The sequence below is a fragment of the Diospyros lotus genome, chromosome 12 (assembly GCF_014633365.1).
Source record: "Diospyros lotus cultivar Yz01 chromosome 12, ASM1463336v1, whole genome shotgun sequence".
Lineage (NCBI taxonomy): Eukaryota > Viridiplantae > Streptophyta > Magnoliopsida > Ericales > Ebenaceae > Diospyros > Diospyros lotus.
The window spans coordinates 38,660,101-38,680,739 of NC_068349.1; the positions used below are offsets into that span (position 1 = coordinate 38,660,101).

At 37.8% G+C, this 20,639-nt stretch overlaps 1 protein-coding gene across 3 annotated transcripts in view; it reads right to left on the reverse strand.

Moving 5' to 3' along the window:
- LOC127814213 (U-box domain-containing protein 44-like) overlaps positions 1 to 19,252 on the reverse strand; it is a 47,105-nt gene extending 27,853 nt beyond the window's left edge. Inside the window, exons 1-4 of one of the 3 annotated variants that reach the window (XM_052355567.1) lie at positions 19,126 to 19,252; positions 18,829 to 19,005; positions 17,009 to 18,386; positions 16,156 to 16,459 (exon numbers count right to left, since the gene is read on the reverse strand). In XM_052355567.1, coding sequence (XP_052211527.1) covers positions 16,156 to 16,459; positions 17,009 to 18,241 — 1,537 coding nt within the window. In that variant the 5' untranslated portion in view covers positions 18,242 to 18,386; positions 18,829 to 19,005; positions 19,126 to 19,252. The other 2 variants (XM_052355566.1, XM_052355568.1) reach the window with 2 other exon arrangements.
- Between the last annotated feature and the right edge of the window lie 1,387 nt (positions 19,253 to 20,639).

The window sequence follows — 20,639 nt, forward strand, 5'->3', positions numbered from 1 at the left end:
CTTTGTTGAGCCATCAACCCTACCCCCTCATCGATTCCTAGACCACTCCATACACCAAAAGCCAAACACAGAACCGGTTAATATTTGATCCTATAGATACTCACTCCTACAGAAGGCTGAAATCGAGAAGCTGGTAAAAGAAATGTTGTTTAAGGCCATAATTCAGCCAATCCAAAGTCCATTTGCCTCTTCTATTCTATTCTTTTAGTTAAGAAGAAGGATGAGACTTGGGGATTTTCCGTAGACTATTGCCAACTAAACTCTATCACAGTCAAAAACAAATTCTCCATTCCTATCATTAAAGACCTGTAGGATGAACTGTTGAGATTTGTGATATTCTTTTTTTAAATTAAAGTTGATTTAGTTTTCTGTTTTTTCATTTATGTCTCCACTGTTATATTTTCCATTTGCAACTAAAGTTTGGCATTCAAATTTGGAATGCAAAACATCCCACATTTAAAGTTTTATTTATAGCTTTTCAGTTTTATTTAATGAATGTTATGTATTTAAGTCCTATATAAATAGGACTTCATTTATGTGTTTTGGTGTAGTGTGGTCTTTAATGCAAGCTTTCATTTCAATAAGAAGAAGTTATCTTTCTTCAAGTTCTGATTTTCTTCTTCTCACATTTTCTTTTTTCTGCCTCTTTGTTTAACATAATGTTGAGGCTTTACTATTGCTTCCCCAATATCTTCTTTTATTATTTTTTCAATAGTGGTATCAGAGCCTAAAGGGCTATGATTTTGTTTGAGAAAAGAGAATTCCAGTTTTACACTTTACATCATGTCTTCTAATTTTGGTGTTTCCACTCCCCCACAATTTAATGGTGACAACTACCAATTTTGGGTTGTTAAAATGCAATCCTGTCTCAAAGCACTTGGCCTTTGGGAATCCGTTTTGAATGATGCTGATCCTCCATCATTGGGAGCAAATCCAACCTTGAATCAAATAAGACAACATGAGGAGGAGAAGTCAAAGAAGCCCAAGGCTTTATCTTGTATTCATGCTGCTTTATCAGATCCTATTTTTGCAAGGATTATTGATTGTGACATGGCCAAGAAAGCTTGGGATAAGTTGAAAGAGGAGTTTGAAGGAAGCACAAGGGTGAAAGCTATTAAATTAATAACTCTCAAAAGAGAGTTTGAGATGCTGAAGATGAAGGATTCAGACACTGTGAAGGAGTACACTACCAAAGTGATGACTATTGTGAACCAAATCAGATTAGCTGGTAAAGATTTTCCAGATCAAAGGGTTGTGGAAAAAATAATGGTAAGTGTCCCTGACAGATTTGAGTTGAAGATCTCAGCCATAAAGGAGTCTTGTGACTTGACTACTCTCTCTATAACTGAGTTAATCAGCAAATTACAAGCCCAAGAGCAAAGGGATGCAATCCGTAATGAGGAGCATGTTGAAGGTGCCTTTAATGCCAAATTCAAAGGCAAGAAACCTGTTGCAAGGGATGATAGAAAGGCAACCGAAGATCAGGGGAGCAAGGGAAAAGAAGGAGCATCAAGGAGGGGAAAATCTCCTCCTTGCCGTTTCTGCAAAAAGACCAATCATGCTGAGAAAAATTGCTAGTCCAAAAACAAGCAAGTCTACCATTGTGATTATTGTGATAAGAATGGTCATATTGAAAAGTTTTGTTGTGCCAAGCAAAACCAATCATCCCAACAGCCCCCACAGCAAGCAAATCGTGCAGATGATCAAAAGCAAGAAACAACTTTCTTGTTTATGGCTTCTCATGTTGTTGAAACAGATATAAACTCATGGCTTATTGACAGCGGCTACACCACCCACATGGCTAAAAATATCAGTCTTTTTAGCCAAATTGACAAATCTATAAGGACAAAGGTGGTCCTTGGACATGGAGAGACAGTACTAGTTGAAGGTAAAGGCAATGTCATCATGCATACTAAGCAAGATGAAAAGAAAATCTCTAATGTTTTATTTGTTTCGAGATTATCTCAAAACTTGCTTAGTATTGCTCAGTTGATGCATAGCAATTTTTCTGAGTTTTTCAAAGATCGTGTTGTACTATTTATGACCCACAAGGAGTGGAGATTGCAAGGGTCAATATGGTTGACAACGCATTCTTTTTGAATGGCGACTCTCTATGTCATCATGCTCTAAATGCCAAAGTTGAAGAAAGCAAAAAATGGCATCAACGCTTTGGCCACTACAACGACAAAGCTTTGAAAATTTTGTGTTCTTCTAACATGGTCGAAGATTTTCCTGGTTTTCATTCCTTTGGCCAGATTTGTGAAAGTTGCCAAGTAGGGAAGATGCACAAGCTGCCTTTTCCAAAAGGTGGCAGTTTGAGAGCTAAGGAGAAGCTTGAATTAGTGCACACTGATGTTTGTGGTCCTATGCGTACCACTTCTTTTGGAAACAGTAAATATTTCATCATTTTTATTGATGATTTGACAAGGATGACTTGGATTTATTTTTTGAGTGAGAAAGCTCAAGTTTTTGATGTCTTCAAGAAGTTTGTGAATTTGGTTGAAACTCAAAGTGGCTACAAGCTCAAAACTTTGAGATCTGATAATGGGAAGGAATATACTTCCAAGCAATTTGATAAGTTTTGTGAAGATTTCGGAATTCAGCACCAATTGTCCATTGTCTACACACCACAGCAAAATGGTGTATCTGAAAGGAAGAATAGAACTGTGATGGAGATGGCAAGATGTTTACTCTTTGGAAAGAAATTGCCAAAGAATTTTTGGGCATAAGCTGTTTGTACTATTGTTTACTTGCTCAACAGACTACCCACAAGGGTAGTAGAGGGCAAGACTCCTTATGAAGCTTGGTCAGGTATAAAACCTTCTATTAAAAACTTGAAGATTTTTGGGTCTATTTGTTATTCTTTTGTTCCTTCTATGAAGAGATCCAAACTTGATGAGAAGGCGATCAAAGGAATCTTTATTGGTTATGCTCCTAATTCCAAGGGGTATAGAATTTTTGATATGAAAACTAAAGAAGTTATCTTGTGTCGTGATGTCATCATTGATGAAGACTCTTATTGGGATTTTGAGCAGCAAAAAGTTGTGAGAGACTCCCCCACCAACATTGAAGGTTTGGAATTAGTTGAGTCTTCTTTTGACTCAATTCATTCTAGTGGTTCTAGTACCCAAGATCCTCCCTTGGATGATGATGCCTTAGTTGAAGCCACTGGAGATAGTCCAAATTATCAGGTAAAATCACTTGCTGATGTATATGAAAGATGCAGTCTTATTGTTGTTGAACCTAACATCTATTATGAAGCTTCACAATCTACTAACTGGATTGCTGCTACGGAAGCTGAAATGGAGATGATCAATAAAAATGATACATGGGAGCTTGTTGAGCAACCTCAAGGCAAGAACATCATTGGTGTGAAATAGGTGTTTAGGGTGAAGTATAATTCTGATGGCTCTATCAATAAATACAAAGTGAGATTGGTGGTAAAAGGGGTATGCACAACAACCTAGAGCTGATTATGGAGACACATTTGCGCCGATTGCACGGCATGACACCATAAGGTTGATTATTGCTTTAGCTGCACAGTTGGGGTGGAAAATATTCCACTTGGATGTCAAATCAGCTTTTTTGAATGGTGATCTTGAGGAGGAGATCTATGTAAGCCAACCTGAAGGGTTCATAGAAGAAGGCAAAGAAGACAAAGTGTATCGTCTGAAAAAGCTCTCTATGGACTGAAGCAAGCACCACGAGCTTGGTACAATAAAATTGATGCTTACTTGATTCATTAAGGATTTAGGAGGAGTATGAGTGAAACTACTCTCTACGTGAAGGTTGGTGATAATTCTAAGCAACTCATTCTTTCTCTTTATGTTGATAATATGCTTGTAACTGGGAATGATCATCAAATGCTACAAAAATTTAAAGTTGAGATGGAAAAGATGTTTGAGATGTCAGATCTAGGTTATATGCATTATTTTCTTGGCATTGAGATTTATCAAGAAGAAAGGGGTATTTTCATTTCTCAAAAGAAGTATGCCCAAGACATTTTAAAGAAATTCAAGATGGACACATGCAAAGCAGTTTCCACTCCTCTAGCTTTGAATTTAAAAGTCTCTAAGAATGATGGTGAGAAACTCTCCAATCCTATAATTTTTAGAAGTTTGGTAGGAAGTTTGCTGGATTTGACGGCATCCAGGCCAAATTTAATGTTTGTTGCAAGTATGCTCTCAAGATATATGAATTCTCCTAGTGAAGTTCATTTTGGTATTGCTAAAAGGGTGCTTAGATACTTAAAGGGTACTCTTGAGTTTGGAATTTGGTTTGAGTCCATTGGTGACTTGAAATTGATTGGATATGCTGATAGTGATTGGGTTGGTTGTGTTAATGATTCTAAAAGCACTTCTAGTTATATTTTTTCTCTTGGCACTGGGGTTTTCTCTTGGAACTCAAAGAAGCAGGAAGTTGTGGCTCAATCCACCGCTGAAGCTGAATATATTTCAGCAGCAAGTGCTACAAATCAAGCAATATGGCTTCACAAATTGCTTGGTGATTTAGGATATGAACAAAAGGAGCCTACAGTATTGTTTTGTGATAACAAGTCTGCTATTGCTATCGCCTCCAATCCAGTACAACATGGTAAAACAAAACACATTAAAGTCAAGTTTCATTTGTTGAGGGAAGTAGAGAAAGAAGGCGAGATCAAGCTCACTCATTGTAATTCAAAATTTCAGCTTGCTGACATCCTCACAAAAGCTTTACCATGTGGTCAATTTGAATTTTTACGCTACAAGTTGGGCTTGATAAAGAAAAATCTCAAGGAGGAGTGTTGAGATTTGTGATATTTTTCTTTAATTAAAGTTGGTTTAATTTTTTATTTTTTCATTTATGTCTCCACTGTTATATTTTCCATTCGCAAAAGTTTGGCATTCAAATTTGGAATGCAAAACATCCCACATTTAAAGTTTTATTTATAACTTTTCAGTTTTATTTGATGAATGTTATGTATTTAAGTCCTATATAAATAGGACTTCATTTATGTCCTTTGGTGTAGTGTGAGCTTTAATGCAAGCTTTCATTCAATAAGAAGAATTTATCTTTCTTCAAGTTCTGGTTTTCTTCTTCTCACATTTTCTTTTTTCTGTCTCTTTGTTTAACATAACGTTGAGGCTTTACTATTGCTTCCGCAATATCTTCTTTTATTATTTTTTCAACATGAACTAACTGGAGTCACAATCTTTTCCAAGTTGGACCTAATCTCCAGATACCACCAAATTTTGATGAATCCTACAAAAAGCCCCAAGATAACCTTTTGAATCCATTAAGGGCATTACAAGTTCCTAGTCATCCCATTCGACTTGACTAATGCCCCAACCATATTCAAAGCCTTAATGAATCACATCTTTGAACCTTATCTAAGGAAATTTATTCTTGTATTTTTTGGTGACATCCTCATATATAGCCCAAACTTGGACCAACATATAACCCATCTCAGAATGACATTTGAGATCCTAAAAAATAATCAATTATTTGTGAAGAGGTCCAAGTGTACCTTTGCTGAAACGCAAGTGGAGCACTTAGGCCATATCATCATTGGGACAAGGGTTAGCACAGATCCTAAAAAAATTGCAACAATGCTGGTGTGGCTAAGACCTCAATCAATCAGGAAGCTAAGGGGTTTTCTAGGCTTAACTGGTATTATAGAAGGTTCATCAGAAGATATAGGATTATCAGCAAGCCATTGACTAATTTGCCTAAGAAGAATAGTTTCGAGTGGAACAATGGGGCAGAAGAAGCATTCCGAACACTGAAAGCAGCCATAGCACAAGCCCCTATACTAGCCTGCTTGATTTTTCAAAACCCTTTACCTTAGAAATAGATGCTTGTGAGACAGGGGTAGGAGTTGTATTAGTTCAAGACAGCAGGCCAATGGCTTTCCTCAGCAAAGCATTAGCCCCAAAACACTTGGGACTAAGCATATATGGTAAAGAACTAATTACAGTGCTGCTGATAAATGGATATATTACCTAGAGGGAAATCAATTTGTGATCAAACCAGACTATAAGAGCCTCAAGTTCTTAACAAAACAAAGAATTCACACCCAACTGCAAAGAAAGGGTGAAGAACTTTTGAACAAATAGCAAACGATATGTAAAATACCTGGATCGCAGTGAAATAATAGAAACTGATTTATCTAACGACCTCCGTGGAAGAAAACTATAAAAGCTTTCTTATACATCCACCCCTTGTCTGCCCGAGACTCGAATGGTGATGCCAGAGATAATATAAGAGCAATCAGAAACTGATTCTGATTATTGTGTATTTTTCATTAGGCTCTATGTCTATTTATAGGTATCACAGAGATATAGATAGGCATATCTCTTTAGAAATTTGAATCTAATTCAAATTTTAATTACTTATCCCATTACATTGTTAAAATTCAAATACTAATGAATTTGAAACAAATTCAAATTCATAACATTTATCTTATCATTAGGAAACTTATGCCAATGTAATCGCAATTCTAACAATCTCCCACTCGGGTACATGGGATAATGCTCAATTCATCTCCTTATACAGGACATCAAGGGGTGTGACTTTGATGACAATGATAAGAGTACTATATCAAACAATCACCAATGCCAACATAGTACTGCTGCAAAAAGAAATAAATGAGGGCAATGTCATCTATGCCTTAAATAATAAATAACACATCTATCAAATGCTTCCAATCTCTCAAGAGTAACTTTGAACAATATTTGATCATCAATCGAAGTTCTTGCACTCATGATCATTATACAGATGATCATCCAGACTATGAGTTGCAAAACTTACATGATGTGGTATAAATTATCTTTCCCAAAATTCGAATCAATCCATCTCTTGGTTCAACCACTTGCCCAGTTATGGCCCGCTTAGCTGCTTTCTTGCTGGCCAATTGGGTGACATGCTAAAGTAGTGTAATTGAATCTCAACTTCATGAAACAATTTTAGGTCACAAGGCATATGTGAATAGGGTCCCATGCAGTGACAGAGAGAGAAGAATTTTGTCACTTCCCTACAGCGATCGTACAAGTGCATGTTGTATGATGTGCATGCTACAATGGAACTCCCACTAATCAGGGATGTCACACTCAAAACACCGTACAGATGTCGACCTAATCACCACATAAGCACTAGCCTGAGTCACTCAACTCATGAGTACTCACATCCTGCTATTCTTAGGCTTAATATGGAAATCATAATATATCCATATTTGACTTCTTCAAATAAATCTCATCTTAGCCATATTAAGGCGACAATAACAACCTTGGATACCCCTCATGTATCAAGGCACTTACATTGACCATATAAGTTCAAGAGTAAGTTGTCTCATCCTGCACACCACATAGGTGTCAGGGCGATCGTTCGCGTGAGTGGACCGATCCAAGCCTGGTGACATTCACGAGTATGTGCAATTATTTCCATGTTTTCCATATCAACAACACAATGTCATATAATGAAAACAAAAAGAAGATAACAAATATCCATCAAATAAGATAACAAATATCCATTAAATAAAATAACAAATATCCATCAGCATAAATCAATATGAATGTCGTAGACAGTGATCAAATGTAGAACTCAAATTCTACGTAATCCCATACGCCTCACATGGGATTCAAATACATTCCTGCTTAGTGGCTTTGTCAATGGGTCAGCCAATATTTCAACGTTAGGAATATAACTCAAAATCACTTCCTTGTCCCTGATCAATCCTCTAATGTAGTGATATCTTCTTTTTATGTGCTTTCCTCTATCATGGAATTTGGGGTCATGTGCAAACTACATTGCAGTCGTGTTGTCGATATGAATTTCGATAGGTTCATCAGCCTGAGCTGTTACCCCGAACTCTCAAAGGAAAGCACTAAGCCAGGATGCATGTCTTCCAACTTCTGAGCTAGCCACATACTCTACTTCCATGGTCGACTGAGCAACTCAATCTTACTTCTTGCTTCGCCAAGAAATAAAGCCTCCACCAATAGTGAAAACATATGCTGATGTGAAGACACTATCATCTATATCTCCGCCAAAATCAGTATCAATGCAACCATATACTTTCATATCTCCACCTTGGAAAGCTAGGGCATAATCATAAGTACCACATAGATACCTCATGATTCTCTTGACAACTTTCCAATGTTTCTCACCATGATTACTTTGGTATTTGCTTACTAGCCCAACGATGAAGTAGATATCAGGATGAGTACACTTCATAAGGTACATGAGACTCCTAACAGCACTAGCATATGGTTTCTTTTCCATTAGTTTCCTTTCTTCCTCTGTTTTAGGGCACTGACTAGCACTCAAGATGCAACCCTTATCAACTGGAATATCAATAGGCTTTAAGTTATCCATATTAAACCGTTCAAGGATCTTACGAAGGTAAGTCTCTTGAGACAAACTCAAAAACCTCCTTGAGCAATCCCTTGAGATCTTAACCCCGAGGATATAACTCGCTTCCCCTAAATCCTTCATCTCAAAGACAGAGGATAGCCATTCCTTAATGGTGTTGAACATCTCCAAGTTATTTCCAACCAATAAGATGTCATCTACATATAAGGACAAAATCAAGAACCCATCTTTTGTCCATTGAACATACACACAATGGTCTTCCTCCATCATGGTCAAACCAATGGATGCGATGGTTTCATGAAACCGTAGATACCATTGTCTAGACGACTGCTTGAGACTATATATGGATCGTTTGAGACAGCACACTTTGCCCTCCTGCCCTTCAATAACAAAACCGATGGGTTGATTCATATATATCTCCTCGTCTAGTTCTCCATTGAGAAATGTTGTCTTGACATCCATCTGGTGTAGCTTAAGATCTAAATAAGTGACGATGGCCAAAATCACGTGAATAGAGTCAAATCTCACCACTAAAGAAAATGTCTCTAAGAAATCTACACCCTCCATTTAGGTGTAGCCCTTCGCAACCAACCGGCTTTATACTTGTCAATCGATCCATCAACTCAGCGTTTGATTTTCAAGACCCACTTGTTACCAATCGCCTTTCTATTTAGTGGAAGATTAACAAGTTCCCACACCTTGTTCTTATCCATTGAGTCCATTTCCTCTTTTATAGTGATCAACCATTGATCTCGGTTTAGGGAGGTTAAGACTTCTTCATAAGAAGTCGGCTCAGTGTCATCCGACATGGCATACATAAGTACCCTTCCCTCAATATCATTGAAATGACGATGAGGGATATGCCCATGCTGGCTGCGTCGAATTACTTGAGTCTTCGAAGTTCTATCTATGGGTTCACTCCCACTAACTACAGGAATTCTCCCACTGACAAAAGGCACTTCCTCTTGTAACTCATACAATTGGGAGTCCTTATTAACCTCACCAATTCTTGGGAACTCATCCTCAAGAAACTCTACATCCCGAGATTTTATCTCAGTCAAACCCCCACTAGGATGTTCACCATACATGACGTATCCTTTTGAACCCGCAAGATACTGAATGAACACCTTCTTGCTGGCTCTTGGTCCAAGTTTTCCATACTTGTGGGACGTGCTATGAACATATCCAGCTGATCCCCAAGATCGCAAGTGATCCAAGTTTGGACTTCTACCAATCCATAACTCATAAGGGGTAGAAGGCACGGACTTGTTTGGAACACAGTTAAGAATGTAGGTTGCAATCAACAACGCATCTCCCTATAAACTAATCGGGAGATTCGCTTGCGCCAACATTAATCTAACCATTTCCATCAAGGTCCTATTCCGGCATTCTACAACACCATTTTGTTACAGAGTGCCAGGAATGGTTAGGTGTCGAACTATACCTTTTTCCTCACATAGACTTCTAAACTGATGAGAAAGATATTCACGGCCTCTATCGGTTAGAAGAGTTTTTAAGTTCTTATCCATCTGATTTTCAACCTCATGCACAAAGCGTCTAAAGCAATCTAAAGCTTCTGACTTGTGAGAAATCAAATACACGTAACTGAAACGTGAATAATCGTCTATGAAGGTAATAAAGTATGATGCACCATGACGTGCCCTCACACTCATAGGACCGCATATGTCGGAGTGTACTAACTCCAAAGGACAAAGTGCACGGGAAGCCTTACCAAAAGGTTTCCTCTTGGCCTTACAGGCTAAGCAAGGCTCACACACAGCGAGTCTTACTTTACTGAGAGATCCCAATAGACTTTCTTGCGGTAGCCTAACCATCATATCTTAGCTCACATGACCAAGTCTTTTGTGCCATAAATCACAATCAACATTTACGATAGAAGAGGTAGAAGAAACTAAAGCAATAGAACGGTTATCATAAACATGATCCAAATTAAGTTTGAAAAAACCATCCATTAAGAAACCACTACCAAAGAATGTATCATCCAAATAGATGTTCGCCCCAGTATCACATAAAAGAAAAGAATAACATTGTCCTAATAAACATGCTACTGATAATAGATTACACCGGACTCTAGGAGCATACATAACGTCCTTTAGGAGTAGAATCTTGCCATTTTTCATCTTGAGCTGGAATGAACCAACTCTAAGAACTTCTTCTTGTGTGCCAATCCCAAGTGTGACATACTGAGTTTCTGCTGGCACCTGGTGGTAATTCACAAACCCTTCTTTCTCAACACTTATATGTTGTGTTGCTCTTGTATCCACAATCCACTCAGGACATGAGTATGCAACTAATGCATGCGAGCAAACATGAATCAAAGGGGAATAAGAAGATAAATGTACTTTCTTCAGCTCTGGACAATCCCGAGCGAAGTGACCTTTCTTCTTACAATTATAGCATTTTAATTTGGACAAGTCTTTCTTTCCACGTGCCCCTCTTTTGGCCTTCTTGCTCTTGCCAATCTTAGGTGTAGGCCCTAATGCCTTCAATCCTTGTCTCTTGCGTTTGGGCCCGAAGCCCTCACGTCTGTCGACCTTGGCTACAAAAACTGCCGCACGGTTCGCTTCAATGCGCTCTACCTCAAGCTCCAAGTGACATGAAATATCATCAAAAGTTTTGATATTTTCGTTGTGTGCCATAAGGAGCTTCATCTGAGACCACTCAGAGTCAGGCAAGGATCTGATCACCCCTAGGAATTGTTGCTCATCAGTAAGTGCTACTCTCACACTCTGAAGATCTCTGATAAATGAACCCATCACTCTCAAATACTTAGCCATGCTGTGCCTCGGGTCTTTGACATACTCTTGAAATTTCAATTGTAAAGCACAAAGCTTTGTTGCAGATGTCTGACCAAAAGTGATCTTCAACTTTTGCCACATTTCCATGGCAGTCTGGCAAGACTCAAACTGGTCCATGAGATCAGCCTGCATGCTAACAAGTATCGCAAGACGAGCATAACGGTCCCTCTCAAGCCATTTGTCATAGGCCCGTTATGTTGCTAAGGAAACATTTTCCCCTTGCGGCACGGGATGTGAAGTCTCCAAAACGTCCCATACTTTCTCCAAGTAGATATTGAATCTGCTTCTCCCATGTGGAGTAGTTGGACCCATCCAACTTATCTATCCTGGTCATACTTCCAGTAACTAAACTGGTGGCCATTGATCACTGAATCAGGGACAACAAAAAACATTCAATGCACATGTTCAAGACAAACAATTAAATCAAATATTTAACCATGCACTTCGGGATCAACAGATCACTGGGCTTCAAAGTCATCACCCTTAATACACAACTAAAATGTTATGACTCAATTGTTTATGTAGAATTAATCCACAATATCCAACAATATATTAGGACCCACACAAGGCCCAAGATCGGTACTAAACCGAAATTAATTATCAATAAGCAAATAAAACTAAATATTTGCAAACAACAGATAATTAATTAAGTTAATTTCTATTGAGCAAAAATATGCCACATCACATCTATTTATAATTTTAGACTCAAAATTAAACTTATTAATTTATGGTCTAAAAGAATAATCAAAACAATTATCATGACAAAATTAAAGCACATTATAAATGTCATGAAAACAATTTTACTAATTACAAAAATTAGAATTCCAAAATTGGATATTCAAATAAATAATTCTGGATTTTTTTTTTAAATCTGAAAATGAATTTATTATTTAATCTTTAGGCTCAAAATTATACTAATTAATTCATGGCCCAAAAACATAATCCAAATAATTAAATATAAAACCCCCAACATGGCCCAATACAAAATTGAGCCCAAATAATTTTAATTAAAACCTGGTCCAATTTGTTAATAAAACAAATGGCCCAAATATATGCCAAGCCCAACCCATTTGGAATAAAAAACATTGGCCCAGATCTCCTTCTCCAGATCTATTCATAGATCTTCAAATGGATTGGGTCTCACCTGATTCGAATTTGACCCGGTGGGTCAACCCAGCACTCAAGTGGCTTTTCTTCTTCCCCAACACATAGTTAGGATTTTCTAGGCATCCATGCGCCGCCGCCTTCTTCCTCCACCGCCGCTAATCGCCCCATCTCCTTCCTCACCCATCATCATGGCGGCTCTAGCCGCCGTCTTTCTTCCTAAACAATGGCCACAAAGGCTGTTGTTCGAAAGAAAAGGGGGAGGAGACCAATGCCATGGTGAGAAGAAGCAACCCAACCGGTCGGCCATGGCGTCGCCAGCCACAACTGCAGCGTACTAATGAGGCGAAGGCAGTCGCAGCAGCTCACGACCACGGCCACTCCATGGCAAGCCACAACAAACCTTCGGCCATGGCCACTCCATGGTGACTAGTCATGGCAAGACCCACGAAGAATTAGCCACTCCGATCGGACCTCCCACTGGCAGCGACTATGGCAATCGCCTTGACGGGTGAAAACGGTCGACCTTCGGCCATGGCAAGAGGCAAAGGCTCTTGGCCACGGCGTCATTGACCACAACCATGGCCAATTTCAACCTCCAGCGACGGATCTCCCACTGGCCACGACATACGCGACCACTGGGGATAGCCTCAACCACTAGTCGTGACAAACATGACCGTCGTCAACGATGCCTCAGCCAATATGAGGATGGCCAAGGAGCAGCAAGCCCAGCAGCCATGACAAACATGGCCACTAGCGACTGCCTCAGTCATGTCTGTATTGTAGCAAACATAAAATAATTTTTACACAAAAAAATATCACGAGCTACAAAAAAAATGTGATTGGATCATAGTAAACAAAGAGACCAAAAATTATTTCATATAGAAAAATATCACAAGTTACTAAAACCATGACTACAAATGGTCAATCACAATGGTGTAGACAAATAAACAAAAGCTCTGATACCACTAAAGAACTTTTGAACAAATAGCAAACGGTATGTAAAATACCTGGATTGCAGCGGAATAATCGAAACTGATTTGTTTAACGACCTCCGTGGAAGAAAACTATAAAAGATTTCTTATACGTCCACCCTTTGTCCGCCCGAAACTCGAATGGTGATGCCGGAGACAATATATGAGTGATTAGAAACTAATTCTGATTGTTGTGTATTTTTCATTAGGCTCTATGCCTATTTATAGGTATCACACAGATATAGATAGGCATATCTCTCTAGGAATTTGAATCTAATTCAAATTCCAATTAGTTATCCCATTACATTGTTAAAATTCAAATACTAATGAATTTGAAACAAATTCAAATTCATAACATTTATCTTATCATTAGGAAACTTATCCCAATGTAACAACAATTTTAACAAAGGGGGTTACCAAACTACTGGGACTAGACTGTACAATACATTATAGGAAGGGGAAAGAAAACATAGTGGTGGATGCTTTATCCAGGAAGGAGGAATGGGGGAGTTGTTAAGCTATTTCAGGCGCAATCCCTGAGTAGGAGCAAGACATATCAGCCAGCTATGAACAATCAACATGGATCAAATACCTATTGACTCAATTGGTTGTGCAGCCACAAGGTAGGGGAAACTATACCTTGACAGTAGGGCTTCTCAGATATAAGGGGAGATTGGTGATTGGGGAGGATGCCCAACTCAAGGAGAGGATCCTACATTCAATGCATGACTCACCATTTGGGGGACACTCAGGTTGGAACATGACCTATCATCGAGTGAGACAATTGTTCTACTAGCCCGAGCTTAAAAAAGATGTAACACAGTATGTATTGAAGTGTGCGACTTGCCAACGATACAAACGTGAACAAGTACCTTACCTGGGCTTACTACAACCTTTGGTCATACCAGATCAAGCATGATAGCAGATCAATGGATTTCGCAAAAGGGTTACCGAAATCAGAGGGCTATGACACAATTTTGGTGGTAGTGGATAAGCTAACCAAATTCAGTTACTTCATCAGCCTGGCACACCCATTCACAGCCCCTGAAGTGGCGCGGGAACTAAATGATTTAGTGTTTAAAGTACATGGCTTACCCCAATCCATAATCTCTGACTAGGGCAAGATATTCACTAGCCAATTTTGGAGGGAATTACTCAAGAATTTGGGGGTCGGATTACATATGTCAGCGGCCTATTACCTGGAGACCGATGGGTAGACGGAAAGGGTGAACCAACGCTTAGAAACCTATATCAAATGTCTCTACTTCTCTAGACCAAAAAGTTGGAATAAGTAGTTACCTTTGCCACAGTGGTGATACAATTCTAACTGCCACACCTCCCTTAAAAGATCTCCTTTTGAAGCTCTTTTTGGATACAAGGCCCCTATACTTCCTGCAGTCATGCATTATACTCCAGTAGAGACCTCGGTGGATTAATAATTAAGGCCCTACAGGTGATCAAGAGGGAGCTTACCTTGGCCCAACAAAGAATGAAACAACAAGAAGATCAAAACAGAAGTTATCTAACTTTTGAAGTAGGTGATGAGGTCTATCTGAAAGTTAAGAGATTCCAACAACAACTTTTCTTCACAGTTCCTCCCACTAAGCTCAACCCTAAGTACTATGGGCCCTATCCAATAACAACTAAGGTTGGGAAAGTGGCATATAGGCTACAATTACCTGAAGGAGTGGGAATACACCCGGTCTTCCATGTATCTCTAATAAAAAAGGCAATTGGCCCTACTGATCCAGTCAATCAAGATCTTCCTCCTATTGTGGAAGACCTACCGATCATAGTGGAACCCCTAGCAATATTGGAGATGAGGATGACCTATCAGAATTCAGAGCCCTCTGATACAAGTACTAGTACAATGGGAATACCTGCCAGACCTACTCAAGCAGTCTTGTAATTGTGTCTTTTTTCCGCTATTGCTATTATTGTTTCTTGTACTTAGCAGTAATGGCAGTTAAGCTATCCTAGATGGTACATTCTAGAATTGTGTAGGGATGGCTATAAATAAGCCATATCAGGGGATGGGGATCATCATGTGAATGAGATTGATCTTTTCCCTCTCTCTTTCTCTCTTCCTCACTCTTTCCCTCCCTTAATTCAAATCTTCCCTCCAAAATTCCTAAAAACATTATTGAAATTACCTTGCCAGATCCTATGGATCTGACAGCCCAATTCTGAAGATTTTCTAGCCTCAAGCTATTTCCTTATTTTTTTCCAAACCAAATATTCCCCAAATTTATTTAATTATTCCTGAAATAGGACATAAATAATTTGGGTCATTACATCACAACCCAATGATTTAGTCTTTTATCTAGAATTCGAGACATAAGATCTAACAAATATTTCCCGACTATCAATGACCTAAAGCAATTGTCCTCCTTGAACTAGGTTTGTGACTGGATGTGAATAGGAGGGATACCTTCAACATTAAGATGTGTCGAGGGGATTACTCAATCTATAGGCTGAGTTAGGTAGCCATATGGTTTGTTATTTTGCTCCTGCCGAAAGGGGATTTCTCAATCAATAGGCTGAGGTAGGTAGCCACATGGATTATTATCTTGTTCCTGCTGAAAGGAGAATTACAAAGGGGAAAAGATTCAAGCTCGATAGAGAAAGTTTCAGGGTAATTTCATTGTATTTCTTATGTTAAAGACACATCAGGTCATTACCAATTCCTATGTTGATTTAATAAGTTTTAGAAACTTCAGAAGTTTTAGCATTCAACAAATTTCAAATGTTTCAATTAGCAGACTGCCACTGTAACCAATGAAAGACAATTATGGAAGTCTTTAGCATTCAACAAATTTCAGATGTTCCAATTAGTAGTATGCAACTGAAACCTACTAGATATCATTATCTTCTCAATGGATAAACAAGATAAGTTTTAAGGAAAGAACCTGAAGAAAGACTCTGCAATAAATGCTTAAAATAATTTGCCTTTGCCATTTGGATAACATTCTGAGTAGAGAATGTGAGATTCTCCAAAAGCTCCTTAGCATCTCTGGCAGCCTGACTGTCATCATTGCTTGTCATGGTCACTAGAAGGAGTATGCAACCCTGAGCCTTCCCAATGCAGTCTCGTACAGATTCACTTTTTGACAATTCCAGTAGCAATGCCACAGCTAACTTCGCTTCTGCAACACGACGTCCAAGTGAGCGAACAATGGATCCAATTGCATTATCAGCTTTTGCAATTCTTTCCTGCAATGCAATGCAATCCAATATTACATTATTAAACCTGAGTACAGAGACTAACATTTCATGTTAAATGTAAACTATTCTTGTTGAGAAACGGGGTAAATGGAAAGTTGACAAGATCATACAACTGCATGGTGCAAGAAGAGAAGTGCATACACCAAGTCTATACATTGACTGGATCCTCATCTATATTTTAGTAGAGGACAGCAAGTATAAATGTTCATCTACTCTCTGTTGGACAGGCCAAAATAAAGTCCCTGCTAGACTTTTCCCTTTCTAGTTCAGCAAGTATACAGATAGAATCAAAATGAAGTAAAGGTGATGCATTTAACAATTAGTTGACGAGAAAAGAAATATAGTCCCTCAAGATGCATTTCAGACTCTCAGAGTTCTGAAAAATCTAAATCTAACCCCTAAAAAGGTGAATTAAGAAAGAAACATCACATCTCACTAAGACTTCAGGCCACATAAAAACACGAAAGCATAGGTGTGTGAAAAAACAGATGCACCCCAATCAAGCACACACAGATTTAACATTACAACAAGTGGTACCTTAGCTTCATCACTATGTTTTGCCAAGATGCAGAGGACGATTAGAGAATTGTTTTTTATATCTCGATTTTTGGAACCTAGAAGTTCTACAAGGATAGGTATGTAATTCTCCAAAACCACCCATTCTCGGTGTGTGTCCTTCTGCTGACAGAGATCCTGTAGCTGTTCCAGGCAATGAAGTACTTCTTCTTCCTCTTCTGAGGGGAGTTTTCGTTTCATGGAAGCAATCAAGATCATGATATTTCTGTCCTTCCATTCTTCAATTGATTGTCGTAAAGTTTTGTTAGGCCGCAAAATTGATGTGTCTAAAGTTACCATGGTCAAGGGACACAAATTATTTCCATCAGCAAACCATTTCCCTATGGCACTTCTCTCAAATGTGTGCCCAGAAGAAATCTCAACGGGATCCACCATAACTTCTTTAGTGATTGGGCAAATAAATGAATGGAGAGGATCAAGTGGCTGGTTGCCCAAAGAATCTCGCTTGGCAATGTACCTGACTTCTCTCTCATTTGGGGAAGAGGTAGCATCTGCTCTTTCGAGCAAAGAAATAATTTGATCCATTTGTATAGCTTCCGCCTGGTCCTTCCTCAGTTTTGCATTTTCTGCCTCTCTCTTGAATTCTTCAAATTCTTTCTTCAATGCTGAAGGTTCAGTTGAAATTCCAAGAGCCTCTGCAATCGAAAAAAGCAAATTATTGACATATGAGCGATCAGCATTCCTCTCCTGTATTCCTGACTCTATTTTCTCCAAAATCTCTTCCTGTTCTATGGCTGCCTTGAACTCTGCAGTCTGCATATGGTCCAACAGTTGCCTGATTTCGGCAGTTATGCCGAATGAAAGATTCAATGAGGTCAAGGGAATGAGACCTAATGCCCTGCTGATCTCCTTTGTGGTGTTCTCCAAGCGCTTAGCAATTGACCGGGTGTTCACCAAGAGATATACTTTGTTTTTCTGACTACATTCCTCTGTTAATTGCTTTGCAACTTTGACCTCCTGATTAAGAAGCATGATAGCATTGCTTAAGCCATCATGGCTACTGAAGTTCTGCCTTTTTAGCTCCTCCAGGAGAGGCAGAATCTTTTGCAAGAAATTTGCAAGTTGTGCAAAGCTCTTTCTCTCAATGAAGACAACTTTGGCAGCAATTAAAATCTCTATAATTGTCTCAATCATAGCCGAAAGGACTTCTGCAACAACCTCAAATGAGGAACTAGTAATAACATCCAACATCATCCGGTTAAAAGCAAGAGAGCCCTAAAAACCGATATCCTGTAGTCCCATATATAAGATAAGACCAAATTTGCCCAACTCAACTCATCAAAGCCTTACATTTCCATCCTTGGTCTCTCCTCAAGTCAGCACCAACTTTAAATTGCATCTGCATTAAAAGTAACCATAAAGTCAGGATGATTCACAAGCATTTAAAACAACATACTCTTTGGTTGCTCAGATCCTGGAATAATTTCCCGATTACTTAATTGGATTAGGCTCATGGTGGTTCCCTTTTTGCATTCGAGTAAACAGTAAAATTGGGGTTGAACCTTTGGGGAACTTATTCTCAGATTTTTCTGGGAAACCAAAGAAAGCTTTACAGATATTAAAGTCAACTAGAGTTGGAGTGAGGACCGGCACATTCCGCTGTCCGAAATCAAACGCCAAATTTGCAATATAAATGAATGAATGAAATAGAGAAATTCTAGTCCTTTCTCAGCTCTGGAACTGGAAACTCCAAATGCGGAAAGGAAAAGGAACTCAAAAAAAGAAACGCTAAGAAAAAAAATGAAGAAACAGCGAAGACCAAGTGAGTCAACGTAGCTGACCTTAAGAGATTTGGACTCTGCACCCGATGATCAAACAACAAATCCAACATAGGGAAGCAAGCCAGAGCTCAAAACGTCGTTCACAGGCAGGCAATTATTGGTTCATTTGAGCCGATTTTCCGGGAAAGTGGCAACGAACTTTCGGAGAAAACATGGAGGCAAAATGGCGATAGTTGCCTGGAAGGAAGAGCGTAGCAGGCAGGCAGACCGTAGAATTAGATCAAAAAGAGGATAAAATTAACTTACTTGTAGAAACAACAAAGATTGATAACGAAAATGAATCGAAATAGGATCTACCAGGGATTGCACAAGAAATGTTTGTCTATTCTAATTCTGTCTGTGTCTTTACCATTTATACCATACATAACAACGTTACGTCGCACGAGCGCAAGCACAAGCACAAGCACAAGCACTCCTCCCTGCGCTTGACCGCGTCGTGTTATTTATTTATTATTATATAAATATATAGCATAATAATATGTACTAATATACACGGAGATGGTCGGACTCGGGTCGGACGCACACATCAGATTCTTCAAAAAGACAATGAATGGTATTTAACAACATCTTTATTATTCCTTTGAATTTAGGGTTTAAAATAAATTAAAATCAACACCCTTTAAAGTTTTACTAACTTCAAACACATACCCCAAATTCTAAAAATTATACTAACCTCCAATTGGTTAAATAGTTGTTAAGAATTCTATCTACTTTTATAATAAGAATTTGAACAATACATTTATCATTAATTTAATATTAACAAATAATTTAATATAAATAAAACTACATTCCATACCAACTTCACTTGTTACTTAGTTATAAAATGTTTCAAATATTTCTTCATAAAATATATAAAAACAATGAGTTGTTAAAAAACATTTAAAGATTATAAAAAATAAATGTAGTCCGAACTAAAAAAAATCAATCTCATTTAATATAATATTTAAACAATAAAAATAATTAGTGTGTTTTTTGAAAAGTAGAGCTTTCTATATATTTATTCCAAACAGTTTTGGAGGTATTTATTATATTCTTTTTTATTTTTTAATAATTTAAAACATATTGACGTATTGTAGAAGGAGGAGGAGACGGAAAATACTTTCAACTTGGGCTGGGCCGTAGTTAGCCTGACAAATAAATTTGGAAGCCTACCAAGAGGTCTTATTTTATTATTTTAGGTTGGGTTGGGTGGACTTAGATGGCCCAACTCCTTTCCAAAAGGAGACTGGATTGCACTGAAACCAAAACGAAAAGTAGAAACAAATATAATATAAAATAAAAATAAATAAATGTTATTTTTAAAAAAATAAATAAATAAATAATTATAAGATTTTTTTATAAATATAATTTTAATATAAACAATCATTTTTTAATTTAAAAATAAACATAAATTCATATCAATAAATTATAGAAAAAAATAAAAATTTTGAGTTAGAAATGAAAAAAATTTCATCTTTATATATGGATAAAAATTTATTTTCAAATTGAAAATATATTTTTAAATTTTTTTAATATTACGAAATGATTACAAAAGGTTTTTGAAAGTGAAATCATTTCATAAATATTTCTTATAGTTTCGAAAATAAAAATATTTTAAAAATATCAAAATAGTACTATCGAAAAGTTTTCGTACATCATTTTATCATCATTCACACTATTTTCTTTTTTTTCAAGCATACAAATGCAAGAAGGAAAGAACGAAAATGCCTTTTGATTTTCCATCGAATTTTCTGAGCAGCCAAACATGTCGAAGAATTTGGGGGACCATAATGGAACGAACAAAACAGACCCATTGACTGAATAAATGACAA